Raw genomic sequence first — 19,073 nt, forward strand, 5'->3', positions numbered from 1 at the left:
TCAGTATTAACCATCAGGAGTCCACCCTTTGTCAGTTTGATGCTCAAATATCACTTTTAACTTTTTGTTTTTAGAGGCTCATGGCTATCTTATAATACAAAGTGCATTTAGTCCAACTTCAAAAGGCCTTCAACAGCTGCAGCAACTGTTCAAATTTTGAAAGTCTCTTGAGTTTTAGGCAGTAAAACTCCTTTTAATTTATTTCTTGTGTATGTTTTTGTTTCACTTGCATATATTTATATGCATCACTTAGTGTCCATAAAGTAATTGGATTCCTAGGAACTGGAGTTACAGATAGTTTTGAGTCACCATGTGGTTCCTGGATACTGAACTCAGGACCTCTGCAAGAGAAGCAAGTGCTTTTGGCTGCAGAAGCCATCTCTTCAGTCCCTCAGGCAATCAATCTCTTAACTGTGAGCCCTGTACAAGTGGTTCTCAACACTCCTAATGCTGCAACCCTTTAATACAGTTATTCATGTTGTAGTGACTATTTCATAACTAATTTCGTTGCTGTTATGAATTGTAATATAAATTCTGATGTGCTAGATGTCTCATTGCAACCCCTGAGAAAAGGACTGCCAACCTCCAAATGGGTCACGACCTACAGGTTTGAGAACCTCTACCCTGTAGAATTTAAAAAGAAAAATGGGTTGCTAGTTTCAACCTAAAATGACACAGAGTAAACATTCTCACTCAAAAAAAGAGGAACATAGGACACTGCAAGAAAAAGTAAAACAAAAACAACAGTGAAAACCAATAGGGCCTACTTCAAATTCTATAGCTTGTGTTGTACCTCTGGGCTTGTTCTATGAATCTCCTGGACTCTGAGGATCTGGGTAATCCCATCTGTATAGCTCCAACACACAATCTCTCTCTTGGGCCAGCTCCATATTGCTTATAACTAAATTACCAATTTGGCTAAATCAAACACATTTAAACAGCTAGCAGTGGGTACCCCATGGTCCTGGCAACTCCCAAATCCTGGGGACTCCATCTTAGCTTTGATTACACGTTTACAGCTTCCTTTAGTTGCCCTGCAGGGCCTCTCTCCAGGAAATTTGTCTCTGCTACATCCCTGCCACACATTACCTTGCCTTAGTGGCTGTGAACTCTGTGACACTGGCAGGGTACAGCCTGTGCCCCTTGGACTATGGTAGCAGTAGTTTCTACATGTTGTCCCTGGGGATATCCTTTCAGTAGCCTTTTAGATTTTTCTTCCAACGTACTTTCAAAAGGTGAAGACTAATAATAGGTTTTCTGTATACCCACGCAGTAAGCCAGATCAAACCAAATTGAAAATGTAAAAGAACCAGATATATTTGAATAAAGAACTCCCAGGTGAGCCCCCCAGCCCCAGTGATGGAGGCAGAAGAAGTCATGGGGCTGGACTAAAGCAGGGAACTTACATTCCCTGTAGGTGAGGGTAATGGCATGTGCACCACAAGCTGGGTTTATGCCCAGGTATGGTCAAAAACTGACCACTTTTGGCAAGGTCTTGGGCCACTGACAACTTCATTGGGAGGAGCTACCAAAGCTGCCAAGAATTTGGAACTGGACTTTTTGTCGCCTTTTCTTTGTTGATTCTCTGAGAGGGTCAGGTTTGGAGACAGTGAAATGGAGCTTTCCAGATCAAGCTGGAGTGAGTTGGAGGTTGCAGCCAACAAAGATTTCAGTAGGTAGAGGCTTATTTTTAGGAAGCTTTTTCTTTATCCCATTTCAAAGCACCAGGTTTCTCTGACCGTGCTGCTGCTTTGTAAGGTTAAAGTCACACTTTTTCTCAACAAATTGCACAGATTTTATATCTTTCAGTTGTCCTTTTTTGCTTCCCTATACTGTCTTCTACTTTAAGAAATAGCTATGTTACAGTCTGGACACTATACTGTTTTAAAATTTCCTCTGCCAAATAAATTAATCCATTAGTTTGAATTAGCCTAACTCTACTTCATAATACATGGGCAGAGTACAGCTAGATTCATTACCAGAATATCACATTACATGACCTCTAGCTTACTAATCAGTAGAGTCCTTATTTCCCTCTAAAACCTCATAAACTGAGCCTTCATTGTTGGAAATTTTTTTCTTTTTTTTTCTTTTTGGTTTTATCAAGACAGGGTTTCTCTGTATAGCTTTGGAGCCTGTCCTGGATCTCACTTCGTAGACCAGGCTGAACTCAAATTCACAAAGATTAACCTGGATCTGCCTCCCGAGTGCTGGGATTAAAGGCATGCGCCACCACTGCCTGGCCATTGTTGAAATTTATCTTAGCATTGTGTGTAGTGAGTCTTTCTCTGCCCTACCAGCCAGCTCCCAAATCATGACACAGAGACTTATTATTAATTATTAAAACTTGGCCTATAGCTTAGGCTTGTTTTTAACCAGATCTTTTAATTTATATTAACCAATCTTTTAATCTATGTTCTTTTATGTGTCTCGGTTACCTTTACTTTGTAATGTCCATGCTGCTTTCTGTTTCCTGATGTTTCCACCCTTCTTCCCAGTGTCCTCCATTGCCCCGGCCAATGGGGTTTCAATGGGGGTGACCCATCTGTGGGAGCGAATGAGAGACAGGGGACATGAGAGACTGACAGCAAGACAAGATTCTGATCAAGCTGCAATATTTATTTCTCTCTGAAAGGCTTATATAGCATAGGACGGGATGGGGCAGGAAGGAGGGAGGGGGAAGAGACGTGAAAGGCGTGCAGAACATGGGAGACACGCAGGTCGTGCAACTGCCAGATGCAACTGCCAGATGTCGGCTAAGGTCACTGCTCAGGGGCCACTTGTTCTGTTGCTAGGCTACCTGACCATGGAATGCTCTTTACATTCGGTTGCCATGGCACCTGACTGTGGAATGTTCTTATCTTTGGGAGCCTCCGGTTAGTAAACAGGTGTTACCGATCTGGGGAAGGGCGGTGGGCTTATGACTTGTTCTCTGGCTTAGCTAGTACTTTCCATGGTTCATGTTTGGCTCCTGACATCTTGGTCCCTAACACTCCATGCCTGGAAATCCTGCCTATCTATTGGCCATTCAGCTTTTTATTAAACTAATTGGGGACAAATCTTCACAGTGTAGAAAAAGATGGTTTTACAACATTGTGGTCTTCTAAATTTCTACCAAAATGGTCTGTTAACCTCTGTTTACAGTGTTCTAGAACTTTCCTAGACCAAAGTTACAAACTTTTCTATATTCTTTCTACAAACTAGTTTCAAAAGCCTTTAACTAACCATTTGATCAGGCTTATCAACTCAGTTTTATGTTTTTTCTATAATGAAATACTAATAAATACAATTTATGGAAGGAAGGGACTCTTCTGACTCACAGTTGGGCACAGTTCATCCTGATGGGGAAGTCATAGTGACAGACAACTGCTCACTGTGCATCTACAGTCAAGAAGCAAAGGGCAATGAATCTCACTTCCCCTTTTTATTCAATCCTGCACCCTTGACTATGTGATAATGCCACCTACAGTTGTGTGGATCTTCCCATTCAAGTTTAGAAAATTTATCACAGATAAACCCAGAAGCTTGTCTCCTTGGTGATTTTAGGTCCTTCAAAGTTGACAATGCTATTCGTCACCCAACTATGCATTTGTTTACTCTTTTTGTCTTGTACATTTTTCTCTGTGTGTAATCATACTCAGGTGTCTTCTTGCTTCTGTAGGTGTCCCCAACTTGCCTGACCAGTTTTGGCTCCTTCTGTCAGCATGCTGCCAAAGCACTTGTGTTAGTTTACTTCTGGTACAACAGAAACCCCAATGGATAGTTTATAATGTAAAAAATGTATTTGGCTTACTGTTGTATAGATTGGGAAGCCCAAGAATGAAGGGCCATGTGTGGTGAGAACCTTCTTATAGCATCATCCTAACTAGAAGGGCAAAAAATACACATGGAAGAGAGAAGAAAAGAGAAAATGGAACTGAACTCTCTCCCTTTTATTAGGAGCCCATTCTCATGGTAATGACATTTAGCCATTGTCCTACTTAGATTTTTGTCAATTTGACACAAACTGGAGTATTTGAAAAGAGAAAACCTCAATTGAGAAAATGTTCCTACCATATTGGCTCTCATGACCAAATCTTTTGCGGAGGAGGGGGGTGTCTCACCTTTTTAAACTTCCATTGAGGATTAAGATTCTAACCTTGAACTTTGAAGAACACATTGAAATCATAGTGCTGTTCCTTACAGAGTTACTATGACTAATAATTGTAAACTTGCTTTTTCCTAATTATTCATTTGCCTGTATGTTTTCGTTGGACATCATTTATCTCTTGTGGTGTTCATTTTTATCTTCTTGTACCTAGCCAATATTTCACATGTAAATTCAGTGTTTTCAGTGAAGGACCAGGTAATCCACAGTTTGTTTCATATTTTCAGTTAGCCTCATTTTTTTATATTGATCTTCAAAAAAAAAAAACAAAAAGGGGTCATAAAAGTGGTTAGAAAAACAACGAGTCAATGTCACTGTATCACATTGTCTTGTGTGTGTGTGTGTGTGTGTGTGTATGTATGTGTGTGTGTGTATAATTATGTTTAAGTGCATATGTATATTTGTATGTTTGTGGGGGTTCCATGTCCCTGTCTGTGTGTGTGTGTGCTCACTTCTCCGAGAATAAACCATCTCTTACTGAAACCACTCTTGCAGATTTTATTCAGCCAAACAAAATGTTGACATCCAAAAGTCTTTTTGTCTCTGTTTTAAGAAACAGCCTTGTAGCTTGATATGTTAGCACCTACCTTTAATCTCAACACTTGGGAGACAGACACAGGTGGATTTCTGTGAGTTGGAGACAAGCCTGGTCTGTATAGCAAATTAAGCCAGCAAGGCTAGAGATTCTGTCTGAAAGGAAAACAAAAAAAAACAAAATCCCCCAAAACTGCCATCTAAGAAACAGCAAAAACCCAAGATCAGTCAATTCAAGATGTATTTATAATAGATTGTTACATGCTCAGTATCATCTGAGGTGCTTTTAATGATTGAAGAGGAGCAGTAAACATACAGATAAACAATGTCAGTCATTCAGTGGCCACAGGTAAAAAAAATTATTATATTCTGGTCACAATAGAAAACTACTGCAGAGCTTTATTCATTGGGAATGAGAAATGTAACTCTGACGTCTATATACTTGGAAGCTAGTTTAACTTCTACAGTGGTCCAGGTGCAAGATTGGAAATAGAAGTCTTGATACTGTAGTAATAGGAATGATGAAAAATGGTCATTAGGTTTTATTTTGAAAGTAGAGCTAACAACAATGAATATATTAACTGTATGTTATTTTTAAAAAGAAAAAGAAAAAAGAAAAAGGCTGGAGAGATGGGTCAGCAGTTAAGAGCACTTGCTATTCTTCCAAAAGACCTGAGTTCAGTTCCCAGCACCCATGTCACAACCGCTGTAACTCCAGCTTCTGAGGATTCAACACCATCTTTTGACTTCTGCGAGCATCTGCACACATGTGTAGACACACACACACACACACACACACACACACAGAAAAAAAAAATTTAAATAGAAGCAAAGGAAACAGCAGTGGCTTCAAATTTTCTACCTTCCATTACTGAATTGTATCTTTCACTTAATTGGAGCAAGCGTTAGGACAGAGAACTTGGTTGTTTTCTTGGCCATACAAAATTTGAAGCCAAGAATTCATTCAAGGGAGCAAATGTGTCTTGGAATATCTGGTATGTACAAGGCACTAATATATATTGGTAATAGAAGGCATGTAGGAAAGACAAAAATCCCTGTCCTGCATAGCTTACATTAGACACTAACATATACAGCAAATAAATAGATAGTCCCAGGGCTGGAGAGATGGCTCAGAGGTTAAGAGCACTGACTGCTCTTCCAGAGGTCCTGAGTTCAATTCTCTGGTGCCCTCTTCTGGCCTGCAGGCATACATGCCGCATACACAGCAAACAAACAAACAAACAAATAAATAAATACAAGTATATAAATAAATCTTTAAAGAATAAATAGTTCGTGAACAGTTATTAGAGGATATGACATTTAGACAGATACCTGCCTGAAGTTACAATGAAAAGGAGAAATAAAATACAGGAGTGGAGTCTTTGAGAAGGCAGATAGGCTTTGGGCCGGGAGCACAAGTAAATTGACTTAGGAACTGGAACTCTGCTCTTTGTATTATGAAGAACTGTTATAGGTGCAGGAAATTAGTAGAATTGGTGATAGTTCTTTTGTGTTATGTTTTCTCTATTGACAAGGAAGCAGTATTGTCCAGTTTAGGGGAGCTGTGGAAAGAAAGACTGTTAAAGATGAGAAAATAAAGTTAGGAAAGAAGTATATTAGTGAATTGCTTAGTGGTTTTAAATAAATACTCAAAATTTGAAGGTCTTTACAACATGATTGTGCACCCTCTTTGCTCAACATTTAGTTAATTGTGAATAATTACAGAATAGTTGAGCTGGATTTTGTCAGATAAGTTCTGCAAGGGGGCGCATTCCCTATACAGCCTATGACTAGGTACTTAAAAGGAGGTAACAGTGGCTGGTAGTAGAGTGTAAAAGGAGAGAGGCAGTACTTGAAGAAGGTGCTCATGGGTGATTTAAAAGAATTGGCTCTTTCAAATGTGAGGTTTAGACTATGAGCCCATGGCTTTTGTGACCAGGAGACAGTGCATACACCTTCTCTTCACTGATTCAGTGCATTTTGTTATGATTTTACTTATCCCTTCTTTTAGAGTCTCATAAACAAAGTTTTGTTTATTGCTTGTTTGAACAACCTTAAGAATATGGACTTATAGGACTTTTGAATCTCGCCAGCAGTGTTACAAGCTAGGTATCCTCACAGCTGCCTGTACTCCAGCATTGAAGTAGAGTCAGAAGTGGTAGGAGTGTGACTCAAGCTTGCTGACTGACAGTCTCCCTGATACGTGAGCACAGGCACATTCACACATACTTGTGTATATACTCAGACAGACATAAATTTTAAAGAGAGAGGATATGTACTCAACTTGAAGTTGGAAAGCACGGAGTAGCTGGCCATTTTCTTTAAGAACTTTAAAGAATAAAATGAAAACATTTCAGAGAACATATTTAAGAAAACAGGAATTCCTTACCCCTTGGTTTTAAAAAAACAGAAAGCAGTTTGCTCTCTGAAGTATAAGTCTGCTTATGCTCCTCCTCCTCCTCCTCCAAGAAATAATCATTCGGCCCTGGACCCCTGTGCCTATGTGGTGTGTGATCTAGTCACTATAAGGGTTGTTGGCTTTCTGCATTTTGTTTTCTGTTGTTTCATTCTATTCCTCCATTATCCAGTCTTATCTCTGGGCACTCATCTTTTACTGAATTTTTTTCTTCTAACTGTCTGTGTGAGAGACAGACATAGAGAAACAGTTGGAATAGAGCTGTTTGTAGATGCTGAAGAACTAAAGGAGAAAATATTATACACGCATTATTCATCATTATTACCATGTTGGAGTAATAGTAATAGAGTAATTTAAGCATAGTGATCCCAAATATTTTTTATTATGTTGGTCACTTAGAAATATTAAGAGAATGTTATAGGAAGTAAGGGCCAGGACTAAGACTATGTAATATGAGAATTTAATAATTTTTTTAATTAATGATTTTGTGTTTTAAGTGTTTGCTTGCATGTATACTGTGTACCACCACATGCATGCAGTGCCTGCAGAGGCCAGAAGAAGGCATTGGATCTCCAGGAACTGGGTTTACTGTTGTGAGGTGCCATATGGGCCCTGGGAACTAAACCTAGGTCTTTTGAAAAAGCAGCCCATGATCTTAACCCTTCAGCTATCTCTCTAGTCCCAGAATGAAGTTTTTGATATACAAATGGAAATATTTTTATATGAAATTCAAGTCCAAATTGTTTTGTGTATTACAATATTATATCTAGTCTCCATAAATAAACTAATATCAGAAAAATTTGTGATCTAAATAAATACTCTTTTCTTTAGACAATAAACTCATTTGGGAATAATATAAAATTTCTATATTTTGGTATAAAGTTTAAATTGAGTTTGAGTTTTTGTTTTTTTAAAATTACACTCTGCTTGTATAATTTAATAACAGCAGAGAATGTGTTCAACTCTTGAATCCTTTTCTGTTTGTTCTGTTACTTTCAATATTTGGTACTTTTTTGGTACCACATAAAAATAGAAGATTTTCAAACCCCACTCTTTCAGAAAGCTTGGAGTACATGTATACTTTGCTTGCTATATTAATTTTGTGCCTGTATTTGCATGTATGTTACATATATATGTGACATGGAGAAGTATTATTTAGCTGAAGAAATTTTTCAAAGCTGTTTCCTTTTTAAAGAATATTTTCTTTCTGTATTTGCAGATTAAAATTGGTAACAGTATCACAAATACGTTGATTATTTTTAAACAGGTACCGATTAAGGAACAAAAAGATGAGTGCAACTGTAAGAACATTTCCTCTTCTGAATAAAGTTGGTGTAAACAGTACTGTCACAACCACAGCTGGAAATGGCGTTCCTGTCATAGGAAGTACTGAAACACCTGGGAAAATTGTTCCAAGTACAAATGGAATTTCAAATGCAGAAAGCAGTGTTTCCCAACTAATCCCACGAAGCACTGACAGTGCACTGAGGACTCTGGAGACTGTGAAGAAAGTTGGGAAAGTTGGCACTAGTGGCCAGAATACTGCTGGGCCCTCTGCAGAGTCTGTCTCTGAAAAGTAGGTGTTGGTGAAAATGGTGGGATTCTTTGTCCCTTTAGAAATGACCTCATTTTCTTCATCCTGAGGCACACTACTTAAAGTTTTTATGCCCAATTATTCATGAAATAAGGGAGAAAGAATGCTAAATGCCAAGAAATTTGAGGTTTTTTTCTTCTCCCGTTGGTCTTTTAAGACAGGGTTTCTCTTGCTCTCTTGGAGCTCACTCTGTAGCCCAGGCTGGCCTCAAACTCAACGAACTACCTGCCTCTGCCTCCTGAATGCTGGGATTAAAGGCTTGTGCCACCACCACTAACAGAAATACGAGTTCTAATCTTCACTAGGCATTTAAATAGATCCACAAATTTGCAAAGTCACTAATTGTTTGAGTATTGTTTTCTTCAACTATATTGGGGAATTTGGACCAGAATTAGGGTTTCCATACCTTTTTTTTCTTGAGTGTCAGTATTAATTTCATAGAGATGCTAAGTAGAAATCTAAACGAGTGAAAAGGTTGAATGTCTAGCTCTGTTTCAGTCAGCTTCCACTGCTTCTCTGTAATATATTTAAGGGCAGACTCTTGGGAGCCAAGCTCTTGGGCTCACATTATGGCTCACTTCGTTCATTTATTTATTTATTTATGGCTCACTTTTTCCTACTATTGGATGTTAAGCCAGTTGTTTATCAGTCTACCTCAAATTATTCATAAAATTACAATATCTTCTTTATGGGCTAGGTGTGCAGCTCAGTGGTCAGGTACTTCATATATTGATTGTGAAGCTCAAATGAGTTAATGCTGTACTGTGCTTTGAACAGTACTTGTCCATTAGTAGCCACTCAGTAATATCTGCTTTATTTTTACTACCATTATTGTTGGCTGTAGACGTAAGATTTCTTTTAATAAAGGTATTTTTTTCCCTTATGAAAAGTGTTGAAACTTTCAGATAATTGGAAGTTACTTAAAGTTTTGGAATATCATATTTTGAAGTTTAAAAATATAAGTTAAAGCATTTTCAAATTTCATTGCCCTTGAGTAAGTTTGTCAGTACTAGTATGTGCCTACTGTGGGAAAAAAGCATGCTTGGCACACAGTAAACTTTTACTGATTTTATGTCATGGAGACAATATAAGTTAAATGTAATATTTTCAACTTTTATAGTTCAGTATATTAGTGGGAGAAATTCTTTATTAAAAGGATAATCTTCACTGGAATGTATTTGAGAAACGACACATCAAAAATATTACTGCTTCATTCCAAGCTTTGTCACTGGCAGTTAGAAATACCTGAAAAATAGACTTCTCTGCTTTTAAAGGACTCAGTGCTGTAGGTATGGATGCAGCATTTACACAAATGAAGCATATTAGTTAAAGGATAGGAGTATTCCATGTTCCTAATATAGTATAAAAATTTTGAGGGAGAAAAAGTATGGTGTAAGTTTATTGGTAAATATGTGAAGTGTTAGGGCTAGCCTTAGAGAACTGAATGTTTGTGCTGGAGATCTAGCTCAATGGTAAAGTGCTTGCTTGCATGCACAGTGTCTTTGGTTTGGTCCCTAGCACCATATACTCATTTATATATCTGAAGGTTTATGTTACTGACTGATACATAAAATAAGCTTATGGTAAGTTGATTGTTATGAGGCTGTGGAAACCTTATGAGGCTATAAAATATAAAACCCTTATGCTACATGTTTAGAAAATAGAATACTGAAGATTTTGGCAAAGTAACATTACAAAACTTATATTCATAACAGTAGGTTCTGTTATTCAGCCATGAAAAATTAGTAAGGTACTATAGTAAGGTACATGTTGATCAACCTTAGAAATATGCTACACCAGGCCTGGTGGTGCAGCTGTATCGTCTTAGGCACTTAGTAAGTTGAGTTATTAGAATCCCAAGATCAAGGCAAGCCTAGGATACAGAAGAAATTCAAGGCCAGCTTGAACAAATTAGTAAGACCTTGTCAATTCCTTCTCCCCTCCCCCATATATAGGTTAGTCATGGCATGCTTTCCAACATGTACAAGGCCCTACTTTTAAATCCACTTTCAAGAGAGAAAAAAAACTTACGCTGACTGAAAGAAGCCAAGTGCAGAATGCAATTTGCAGTTCACTAGAGAGTAAGACGTGCAGTTGTCACTGTTGGAGCTAAGAATGGACATAAGGAGTGAATGCTAATGGGTTTAGGCTTCTGTTTAGATAGTTGGAAATCTTATATTGAAAGCCAGTGTTACATACCTCAAAACCATGAATTATAGTTCAAGTTCTTAACTTTTTTTTTCCTTTGGTCTGGGAATCAAGCCCAGATCCTTCAATATTTTAGACACCTGCTCTACCACATAAGAAACAGACAGGGCTGGTGCAGTGATTGAATGTATTGCTAAAGGCCCTTGCTGCCTAGCCTGACCTGAGTTCAGTCCCCTGAAACCATATAGTGGAAGCAGAGAAGGGACTCCCTAAAAGTTACCCTCCTGTTCTTCATATGTACTGCATGCACATTGTCCTTGGTTTGGTCCCTAGCACAGTTCTGTTAGGATAGAATGTATCACAGGCTGTTCTGACTTCTCTGTGCGTGAACAGATGCACACGTGAACACACGAGTAAATAAGATGTAATGAACAATTTTAAGATATAAACTACTTATTCATTTAAATATATGGATTACCTAACACATGACACACTGATGTTCTTAATGAAAATGAGCTAGATACAGCCCCTCGCTAAGAGTCTTCTAAGTGTAGTTTGGGTGTTAGATATATAAATAGATTCTGTATCCTACTCTTGGAAAGGCTTTGTATTATTGGAACACAGGAATATGTATGCTCAGTTCTTTAGGGAGAGGTGTTGTAAGAGGCCTCTTGAATGCTGGGATTAAAGGCATCCACCACCACCACCTGGCTGGAAAAAAGCTTCTTAATGTGATTGGATTGTAATATATTGAATTCCTACATAATTAACATGATCATCTCTTGGGGAAAAACATAATTAAAGCTCATTCTAGGGGTTTTTGTTTGTTTTGGTTTTTTTCAAGACAGGGTTTCTCTGTGTAGTTTTGGTGCCTGTCTTGGATCTTGCTCTGGAACCCAGGCTGGCCTTGAACTCACAGAGATTCTCCTGGCTCTGCCTCCAAAGTGTTGGGATTAAAGCTGTGCAATACCACTGCCCGGCCCTCTATAGAGTTTTTAAAGCTTTTTTCTCTTGTAGCCCTGGCTGTCCTGGAACTTGCTCTGTAGACCAGGCTGGCCTTGAATTCACTGAGATCCACCTGTCTCTCCCTCCCAAGTGCTGAGATTGAAGTTGTGTGCCACCATCACCTGCCAGAGTTCTTAAAGCTTTTTTTGAAAGGGAACAAAAATATCATGATAATATTCTCTAGTGCTGAGTACTTGGTTATTCAACCAAGAAAATCCTTTTTGTATTAAAACAAATTAATTGGCACTACATCCACCCAACACATATTAAGTATTCACTTTGTGCTAGAATTTTATATTTATTTGTCCAGCAAATGTTTACTGAGTGCCTACTCCAAGCCAGGAACTGTTGTCTTGATGTCACACACATAGAGTTAACAGACAAAAATGGGATTTTTTTTAATATTACATTTTAGCTAATCAAATTATTTTTTACTATGTCTATCTTCTTTGCCCCAAAGACTTATACTGATAGACTTTATTGTTTACTTTTTAAACTTATTGAGCAGAATTTTTGGTTCTGTCTCCTCCCCCCCCCCCCCAAACAGGAAAAATCTTTAAAGAATGAGTAAAATCAGCCACTTTAGTGCCTGGAATTTGTTTTTATATGCAGTTAGCCTCATCAGAACATGAGAAGTGTTACTATATAGGTTTGTGAATTACAGTGTAGGAGACAGTGGAATTTCTTGCCAAATGTATTTGCTCCTGTCAAAATACCTGACATGTTTTCTGTTGATAGTTTTGCATTACAATTTTATGAGAAATTTTTCTGAGGAAGACTTAGCAATCATAGTTGAGTTATCCTTTGCTCTTCCTTTGATTTTTCTCTCTAGTAAAATTGGTTCTCCACCCAAGACCCCTGTAAGTAATGCAGCAGCTACCTCCGCTGGGCCCTCTAATTTTGGAACAGAGCTGAGCTCCGTGCCTCCAAAATCCAGCCCGTTTCTTACTAGAGTTCCAGTATATCCTCAACATTCTGAAGGCATTCAGTATTTTCAAGATCCAAGGACTCAGATACCCTTTGAAGTCCCACAATACCCACAAACAGGTAAGGAATTTTAGTCAGTTCTAAGAACAAAGAAGCAAACAGTATGTATTTATTACCCTAAATAAATGAGTTTCTAGATTATCTACATTAACAGATTAATTCCACTCTGACCCATAAATTTTCTTCCTGTTCTAAGAAATCTTTCCTTTTAGTTAGTAATTCTACCACTTGGTAGATGGTGGCAGGGAGAATCAAGAAATCAAAGCCAACTAACATAGTGAGTTCAAGGCCAGCTTGTACTACATGAGACCCTTTCTCAGAGCAGACAAACCAACCAACAAAGGCTATTATTCATTTTCATTTTCATTAACATTTACATTAACATTTGCACCATTATATACCTAGATGCGTATGTTTTCTACATTCCCACCAGTAGTATACAGGGATTTGTATTGCTATACATCCTTGTCAATACTTGATATCTTTGGTATTTTGTGTATGGGTGAGGGTATGTAATAAAGGGGGAACATTCATGCTACAGTGTGCATATGGTAGTCCTCTATTTCTACCATGTGCGTTTGGGGAGTGGTGTGGGAGTAAGCTTATATTGAATTTTGGTCTGCATGGTAGGTGCTCTTAAAAACTGAGCCATATTGCTGTCCTGACCTTTTTCTTTTTAAATTAATAGCCATTTGTACTGGAGTGAGATGATACTTCATTTTGGTTTTTATTCGTATATTCCAAAATATTACTGATGTTAAGCATTTTTATTATACTAGTTTGCCATTTGAATATCTTTGACAAATGTTTACTTAGATATCCTGCTTATATTTATCAAGTTGATTTGTTTTTTATTGCATTTGTCATATATGTAGCTTGCAAGTATTTTCTATCATGCTGTAGGTTGCCTCTAGTCTGGTTTTATTCCTGTGAGAAGTTTTATTGTTTGATACAGTTCCACTTACCTGATTTGCCTTTGTTTTTGTACTTTTGAGGTCTTTCCAAAAAAAATTCTTGCTTGTTCTAGTACCTTGAAGCATCTCTCATGATTTCTTCTAGTAGGTTTATATTATAGGTGATGCATAGAAATCGTTAACCTATACAGAATTAATTTTTATAACTGGTTAGAGATAAGAGTCTTTCATTCTCCTACCTAGATACTAATAGTTGTCATTTGTAAGAATCAAATATAGAGTCCCATGAATGAACTCAATGAAATGGTATATAAAATATAATGTTTTTGTGCTTTGTTAAAAGAAGACTTATTTTCATTCTTACGTGTATACATGGAGCTGGGGTTACCAATGGTTGTGAGCTGCTCTGTGGCTGCTGGAAACTGAACCCAGGTCCTCCTCAGGAACAAGTGCTCTTAACCACTGAGCCATCTCTAGAACCCTGCTTTTTTATTTTTATTTATTCTTGAGGCTGAGTCTAACTATATGTAGCCCTGGCTGCTCTGAAACTCTTAGACCAAGCTGGCCTCAAACTCAAAGGTCTACCTGCGTTTCTGCCTCACGAATGCTGGGACTAAAGGAGCTTGCCACCACATCTTTTTTTTTTTTTTTTTTTTAACAATTTGAAAAGAAAATGAATAATGAATTCTGAAATAGATCTTTAACCTCTGTACCCAAATGCTTAATAAGAACCAATAATATAACTAATTACTTACTTAGAAACCTCATGCAAAAGATTCATTTAACAGGCTGGGCAGTGGTGGCACACATCTTTGATCTCAGCACTTGGGAGGCAGAGAGGTAGGTGAAGGGAGCTTTGTGAGTTTGAGGTTAGCCTGGTCTACAAAGTGAGTTCCAGGACAGCCAGGGTACAGAGAAACCCTGTCTTGAAAAACCTTTAAAGAGAGGGGTGGGGGGAGGGGAGGGGAGGACAGGGGAGGGGAGGAGAGGACAGGGGAGAGAGGGGGAGAGAAGAGAGAGGAGAGAGAGAGAAGATTCATTAAATAGGAATCAGTCTGTCGAGAGAGAAGATTCATTAAATAGGAATCAGTCTGTCATCTGCCAACAGCTCTGTGTTTTGATTTTAAGGAATAGTTTTAACAGTGTTGAATGTTGATATTAGTATAATGGTATCTTGATAATAATGCAGTTTCTATATCAAGGTAAAGGTCAACGTTGATTGTATTTTCCCACAATCAGAGCTGCTTTATATTGGTTTTTACTAGGATGTTACATTGAATATTCCTCTTTCCAATTTTCAAGGATACTACCCACCACCTCCAACGGTACCAGCTGGTGTGACTCCTTGTGTTCCTCGCTTTGTGAGGTCCAATAATGTTCCAGAGTCCTCCCTCCCACCTGCTTCCATGCCATATGCCGATCATTACAGTACATTTTCCCCTCGAGACCGAATGAATTCTTCTCCTTACCAGCCTCCTCCCCCACAGCAGTATGGACCCGTTCCCCCAGTACCTTCTGGAATGTATGCTCCTGTGTATGACAGCAGGCGCATCTGGCGCCCAGCTATGTATCAACGAGATGATATTATTAGAAGCAATTCTTTACCTCCAATGGATGTGATGCACTCATCTGTCTATCAGACATCTTTACGGGAAAGATACAACTCATTAGATGGATATTATTCAGTGGCTTGTCAACCACCAAATGAGCCAAGGACGACTGTGCCTTTACCAAGGGTAAATAATGTTGAACATAGAAATGTTACTGTCATGTGTGTGTTGAGATCTTGTGTTTTGAGTCAAACCAAGCATACTCTCACTAACTATGTGATTTAGAGAAGTTACTTGACCTTTGTATGGCTCAGCTTTTGTGTTTTTTCATCTGTTTGATGGAAATAAGAGTAGTACCTACTCATAATGCTGTTGTGAGAATTAATTTAAAAAAAATAAAAGCTCTGAGAACTAGACTTTGTACATACTAATGTTAAAAAAAAATGTTATATTCAGCCAGAAACTGATACAGAAGTTTGTAAACAATCCTGAAGATATAAGGACAAGGCCTCTTTTCAGTAGTTTCACATATATACAAATGACTTCTACAGTAGAAAAATGAGTGCTCACATTATATTTGCCATCAGCTGAACATATGTTAACCTTTTTGTTCGGAGAGAACACTAGGGTGCTGAGGCAGTTTCTCTGCTCTTTGTGTATGTGTGTGCGTCCCAACAATATGAAGCTTTTTTACCTTATTCTCATAGAATTTAGTTAAGTTTATTTACCACTCTACAAGTGACCAAAATTTTTTTTCTTTTGTCCCTCTTAGGAGCCTTGTGGTCATTTGAAGACGGCTTGTGAGGAGCAGATAAGAAGAAAGCCAGATCAGTGGGCACAGTACCATACCCAGAAAGCACCTGTCTCTTCAACCCTTCCTGTGGCAACACAGTCACCAACACCACCTTCTCCTCTATTCAATGTGGACTTCCGAACAGATGTAAGAAAGGTTTTAACTGCTTATTAATCATGAATGGTCAAACAGCTGACTTTAAACTAGTGTTAGCTATTTTGGTTTTTTTTTTTTTTTTTTTTTTTTTTTCGAGACAGGGTTTCTCTGTGTACCTTTGCGCCTTTCCTGGAACTCACTTGGTAGCCCAGGCTGGTCTGGAACTCCCAGAAATTCACCTGGCTCTGCCTCCTGAGTGCTGGGATTAAAGGCATGCGCCACCACCGCCCAGGAATGGTTTTCTATGGAGTTGAATTTACCTCAGTAAACAGAGTGTAAACTATGGCTAGGTGAAGAGATTCTCAATCTAAGAATCCTTTGCCAGGATTTCAAAAGCTTCGCAGCAGTAGACCTAATACTTTATATTTTTATTTTTATGTGTCTTGGCTGTTGTGCTCTGGGCTAGGTCCAAGCCCAGAGCCTTGCACATTCTTTACCACTGAACAACTCCCACAAGTTGTCCTCTGGCTTCTCTTCACAAATTATGGTACCTGTGTACATGCACACTAAATAAGTAAGTAATGAAAATGAAGTTTAAGTATTTGTTTTAAAAAATTTAAAGATCACTTAATAGGACAAAAGTGAAAGAAGATAAAGAATAAATAACTTACAAGACAAAGGAAAAGAAGGTGTGCATTTTCTATTATATGAATATTATTGTTTAGAGCTGATTCATGTATTTGTTTTATTCCATTTGATATAAGGTTCTGCTCCACACAGCCAGGCTGCTGTGGAACTCAGTATATAGTCTAGGTTGACCTTCAGCTACATGTAGTTCTGCCTCAGGCCACCAAATGATAGTTATTAAGGAAGTGAGCCATCATCCCAGCTGTTACGTTAGTTATGAAAAGAGTTTAATTATTAACTATATGATCCTTTAATTGTGTAATATTCAATGTTGTTACAAGCTTGTAAAGTTAGGTTTCATACTAATTTACCTTTTCTTCCTTCTTTTCATCAGTTCTCTGAGAGTGTGAGTGGCACAAAGTTGGAGGAAGACCATCTTTCCCATTACTCGCCCTGGTCTTGCGGCACCATAGGCTCTTGTATAAATGCCATTGATTCAGAGCCCAGAGACGTTATTGCTAATTCAAATGCTGTGCTAATGGTATGATTTTGCTTGATTGGGGAAAAGGGAGGGGGCTTTGGAGGTAGGGAAGATAATGTTGATGTCTCAAATTTTAAAATGAAGGCTTTAGTCTTTTATGTTCTGACAGTATAACTTACCTGTAAGTAACAGGGTAATATTTTAACAAATTAAAACAAACTTCATGGAATGTTGTTTCATAGTTTGGCAGTTTAATATGGTTGTTACATACCATTGAGATCCACTAATTAGTGTAAAATTGACCAGAAAAGTCTAATTACGTGTCTTTTAAGAACGTGCTTTTTGGGTTGGGGATTTAGCTCAGTGGTAGAACACTTGCCTAGCAAGCGCAAGGCCCTGGGTTCGGTCCTTAGCTCCAAATAAAGAAAAAAGAACATGCTTTATCGTTAGTCTACAGTAATCACCAGCAGCTCTCTGACTGATTATCTTTGGTTTCTACAGGACCTGGACAGTGGGGATGTTAAGAGAAGAGTTCATTTATTTGAAACTCAGAGAAGGACAAAAGAAGAAGACCCAATTATTCCCTTTAGTGATGGACCCATTATCTCAAAATGGGGTGCAATTTCCCGATCCTCCCGAACAGGTTACCATACAACAGATCCTGTCCAGGCCACTGCTTCCCAAGGAAGTGCAACTAAGCCCATCAGTGTATCAGGTGGTCCGTTTTAGTAATTATACCAAAGAACTTATACCGTGTATTTTATTCCTAACCTGTGAGGTAGAAAACACTCCATTTAGTAGCCGTGTGAAACTGAGAATGGAGTAGTTTCAACAACACCTTTGGCTAGGGGAAATACACAGCCATTGAAAAGTACATTCATGCCTGCATATTGATTTTTACATTTCTTTGTTCTATTTGTTTGCTTGTTTGTTTGAGGCAGGGTCTCACTCTGTTCTGAGCTAGCCTCAAACTTGTGGCAGTCTTGGCCTTGAACTCACAGAGATCTGCCTGGCTCTGCCTCCCTAGTGCTGGGATTAAAGGCGTGCGCCACCACCACCACCCAGCTCTTATTTTCTGCTTTTCTAATAATTGTTTCTTTTTGTTTCCTACAGATTATGTCCCTTATGTCAATGCTGTTGATTCAAGGTGGAGTTCATATGGCAGTGAGGCCACATCATCAGCACACTACATTGAGCGGTAAATTTACTCTCATTTCCTTAAGAGTCTTTACTTTCAAACGACGTGCATTTTAAAATATAGAAAACAGCCGAGTGATGGTGGCACACGCTTTTAATCCCATAACTTGGGAGGCAGAGACAAGGGGATCTCCGTGAATTCCAGGTCAGCCTGGTCTACAGAGTGAGTTCCAGGACAGCCAGGGCTGTTACACAGAGAAACCCTGTCTTGAAAAACTGGGGGGAAAAATTATATATATACATTTTATATACAGCGATATATGTATATAATGGACAAATAACTGGTTGTCCATGAAAGAAGCCACAGTAGATACACAGCTAATTTGAGCTGTATAAAAAAATCTCTGAAACATATGTATATGATATGATGACTAAACACATTCAAAGAACATATAGTCATTAATGTTTTAGTTGCTTTATATCTCACTTTAACTACAATAAACATACGTCTTTTTAAAGGGACAGATTCATTGTTACTGATTTGTCTGGCCATAGAAAGCATTCCAGTACTGGAGACCTTTTGAGTATTGAACTTCAGCAGGTAGGCTCTTGTTTATTTAGCTTTGATTTTTAAAAAGTAAAAT

The 19,073-nt window shown here is 38.2% G+C and overlaps 1 protein-coding gene across 6 annotated transcripts in view; it reads left to right on the forward strand.

Moving 5' to 3' along the window:
- Positions 1-19,073, forward strand: part of Rc3h2 (ring finger and CCCH-type domains 2) — a 63,870-nt gene that overhangs the window by 37,537 nt on the left and 7,260 nt on the right. For 4 of the 6 annotated variants that reach the window (XM_036183973.1, XM_036183976.1, XM_036183971.1 and 1 more), the window contains exons 10-17: positions 8,365-8,673; positions 12,677-12,891; positions 15,048-15,481; positions 16,068-16,235; positions 17,206-17,352; positions 17,794-18,010; positions 18,406-18,490; positions 18,949-19,030. In XM_036183973.1, the coding sequence (XP_036039866.1) occupies positions 8,365-8,673; positions 12,677-12,891; positions 15,048-15,481; positions 16,068-16,235; positions 17,206-17,352; positions 17,794-18,010; positions 18,406-18,490; positions 18,949-19,030 (1,657 nt within the window). The remainder of the gene's footprint in view (positions 1-8,364; positions 8,674-12,676; positions 12,892-15,047; positions 15,482-16,067; positions 16,236-17,205; positions 17,353-17,793; positions 18,011-18,405; positions 18,491-18,948; positions 19,031-19,073) is intronic. The other 2 variants (XM_036183974.1, XM_036183977.1) reach the window with 1 other exon arrangement.

The sequence above is a fragment of the Onychomys torridus genome, chromosome 4 (assembly GCF_903995425.1).
Source record: "Onychomys torridus chromosome 4, mOncTor1.1, whole genome shotgun sequence".
In the NCBI taxonomy this organism is placed as follows: domain Eukaryota; kingdom Metazoa; phylum Chordata; class Mammalia; order Rodentia; family Cricetidae; genus Onychomys; species Onychomys torridus.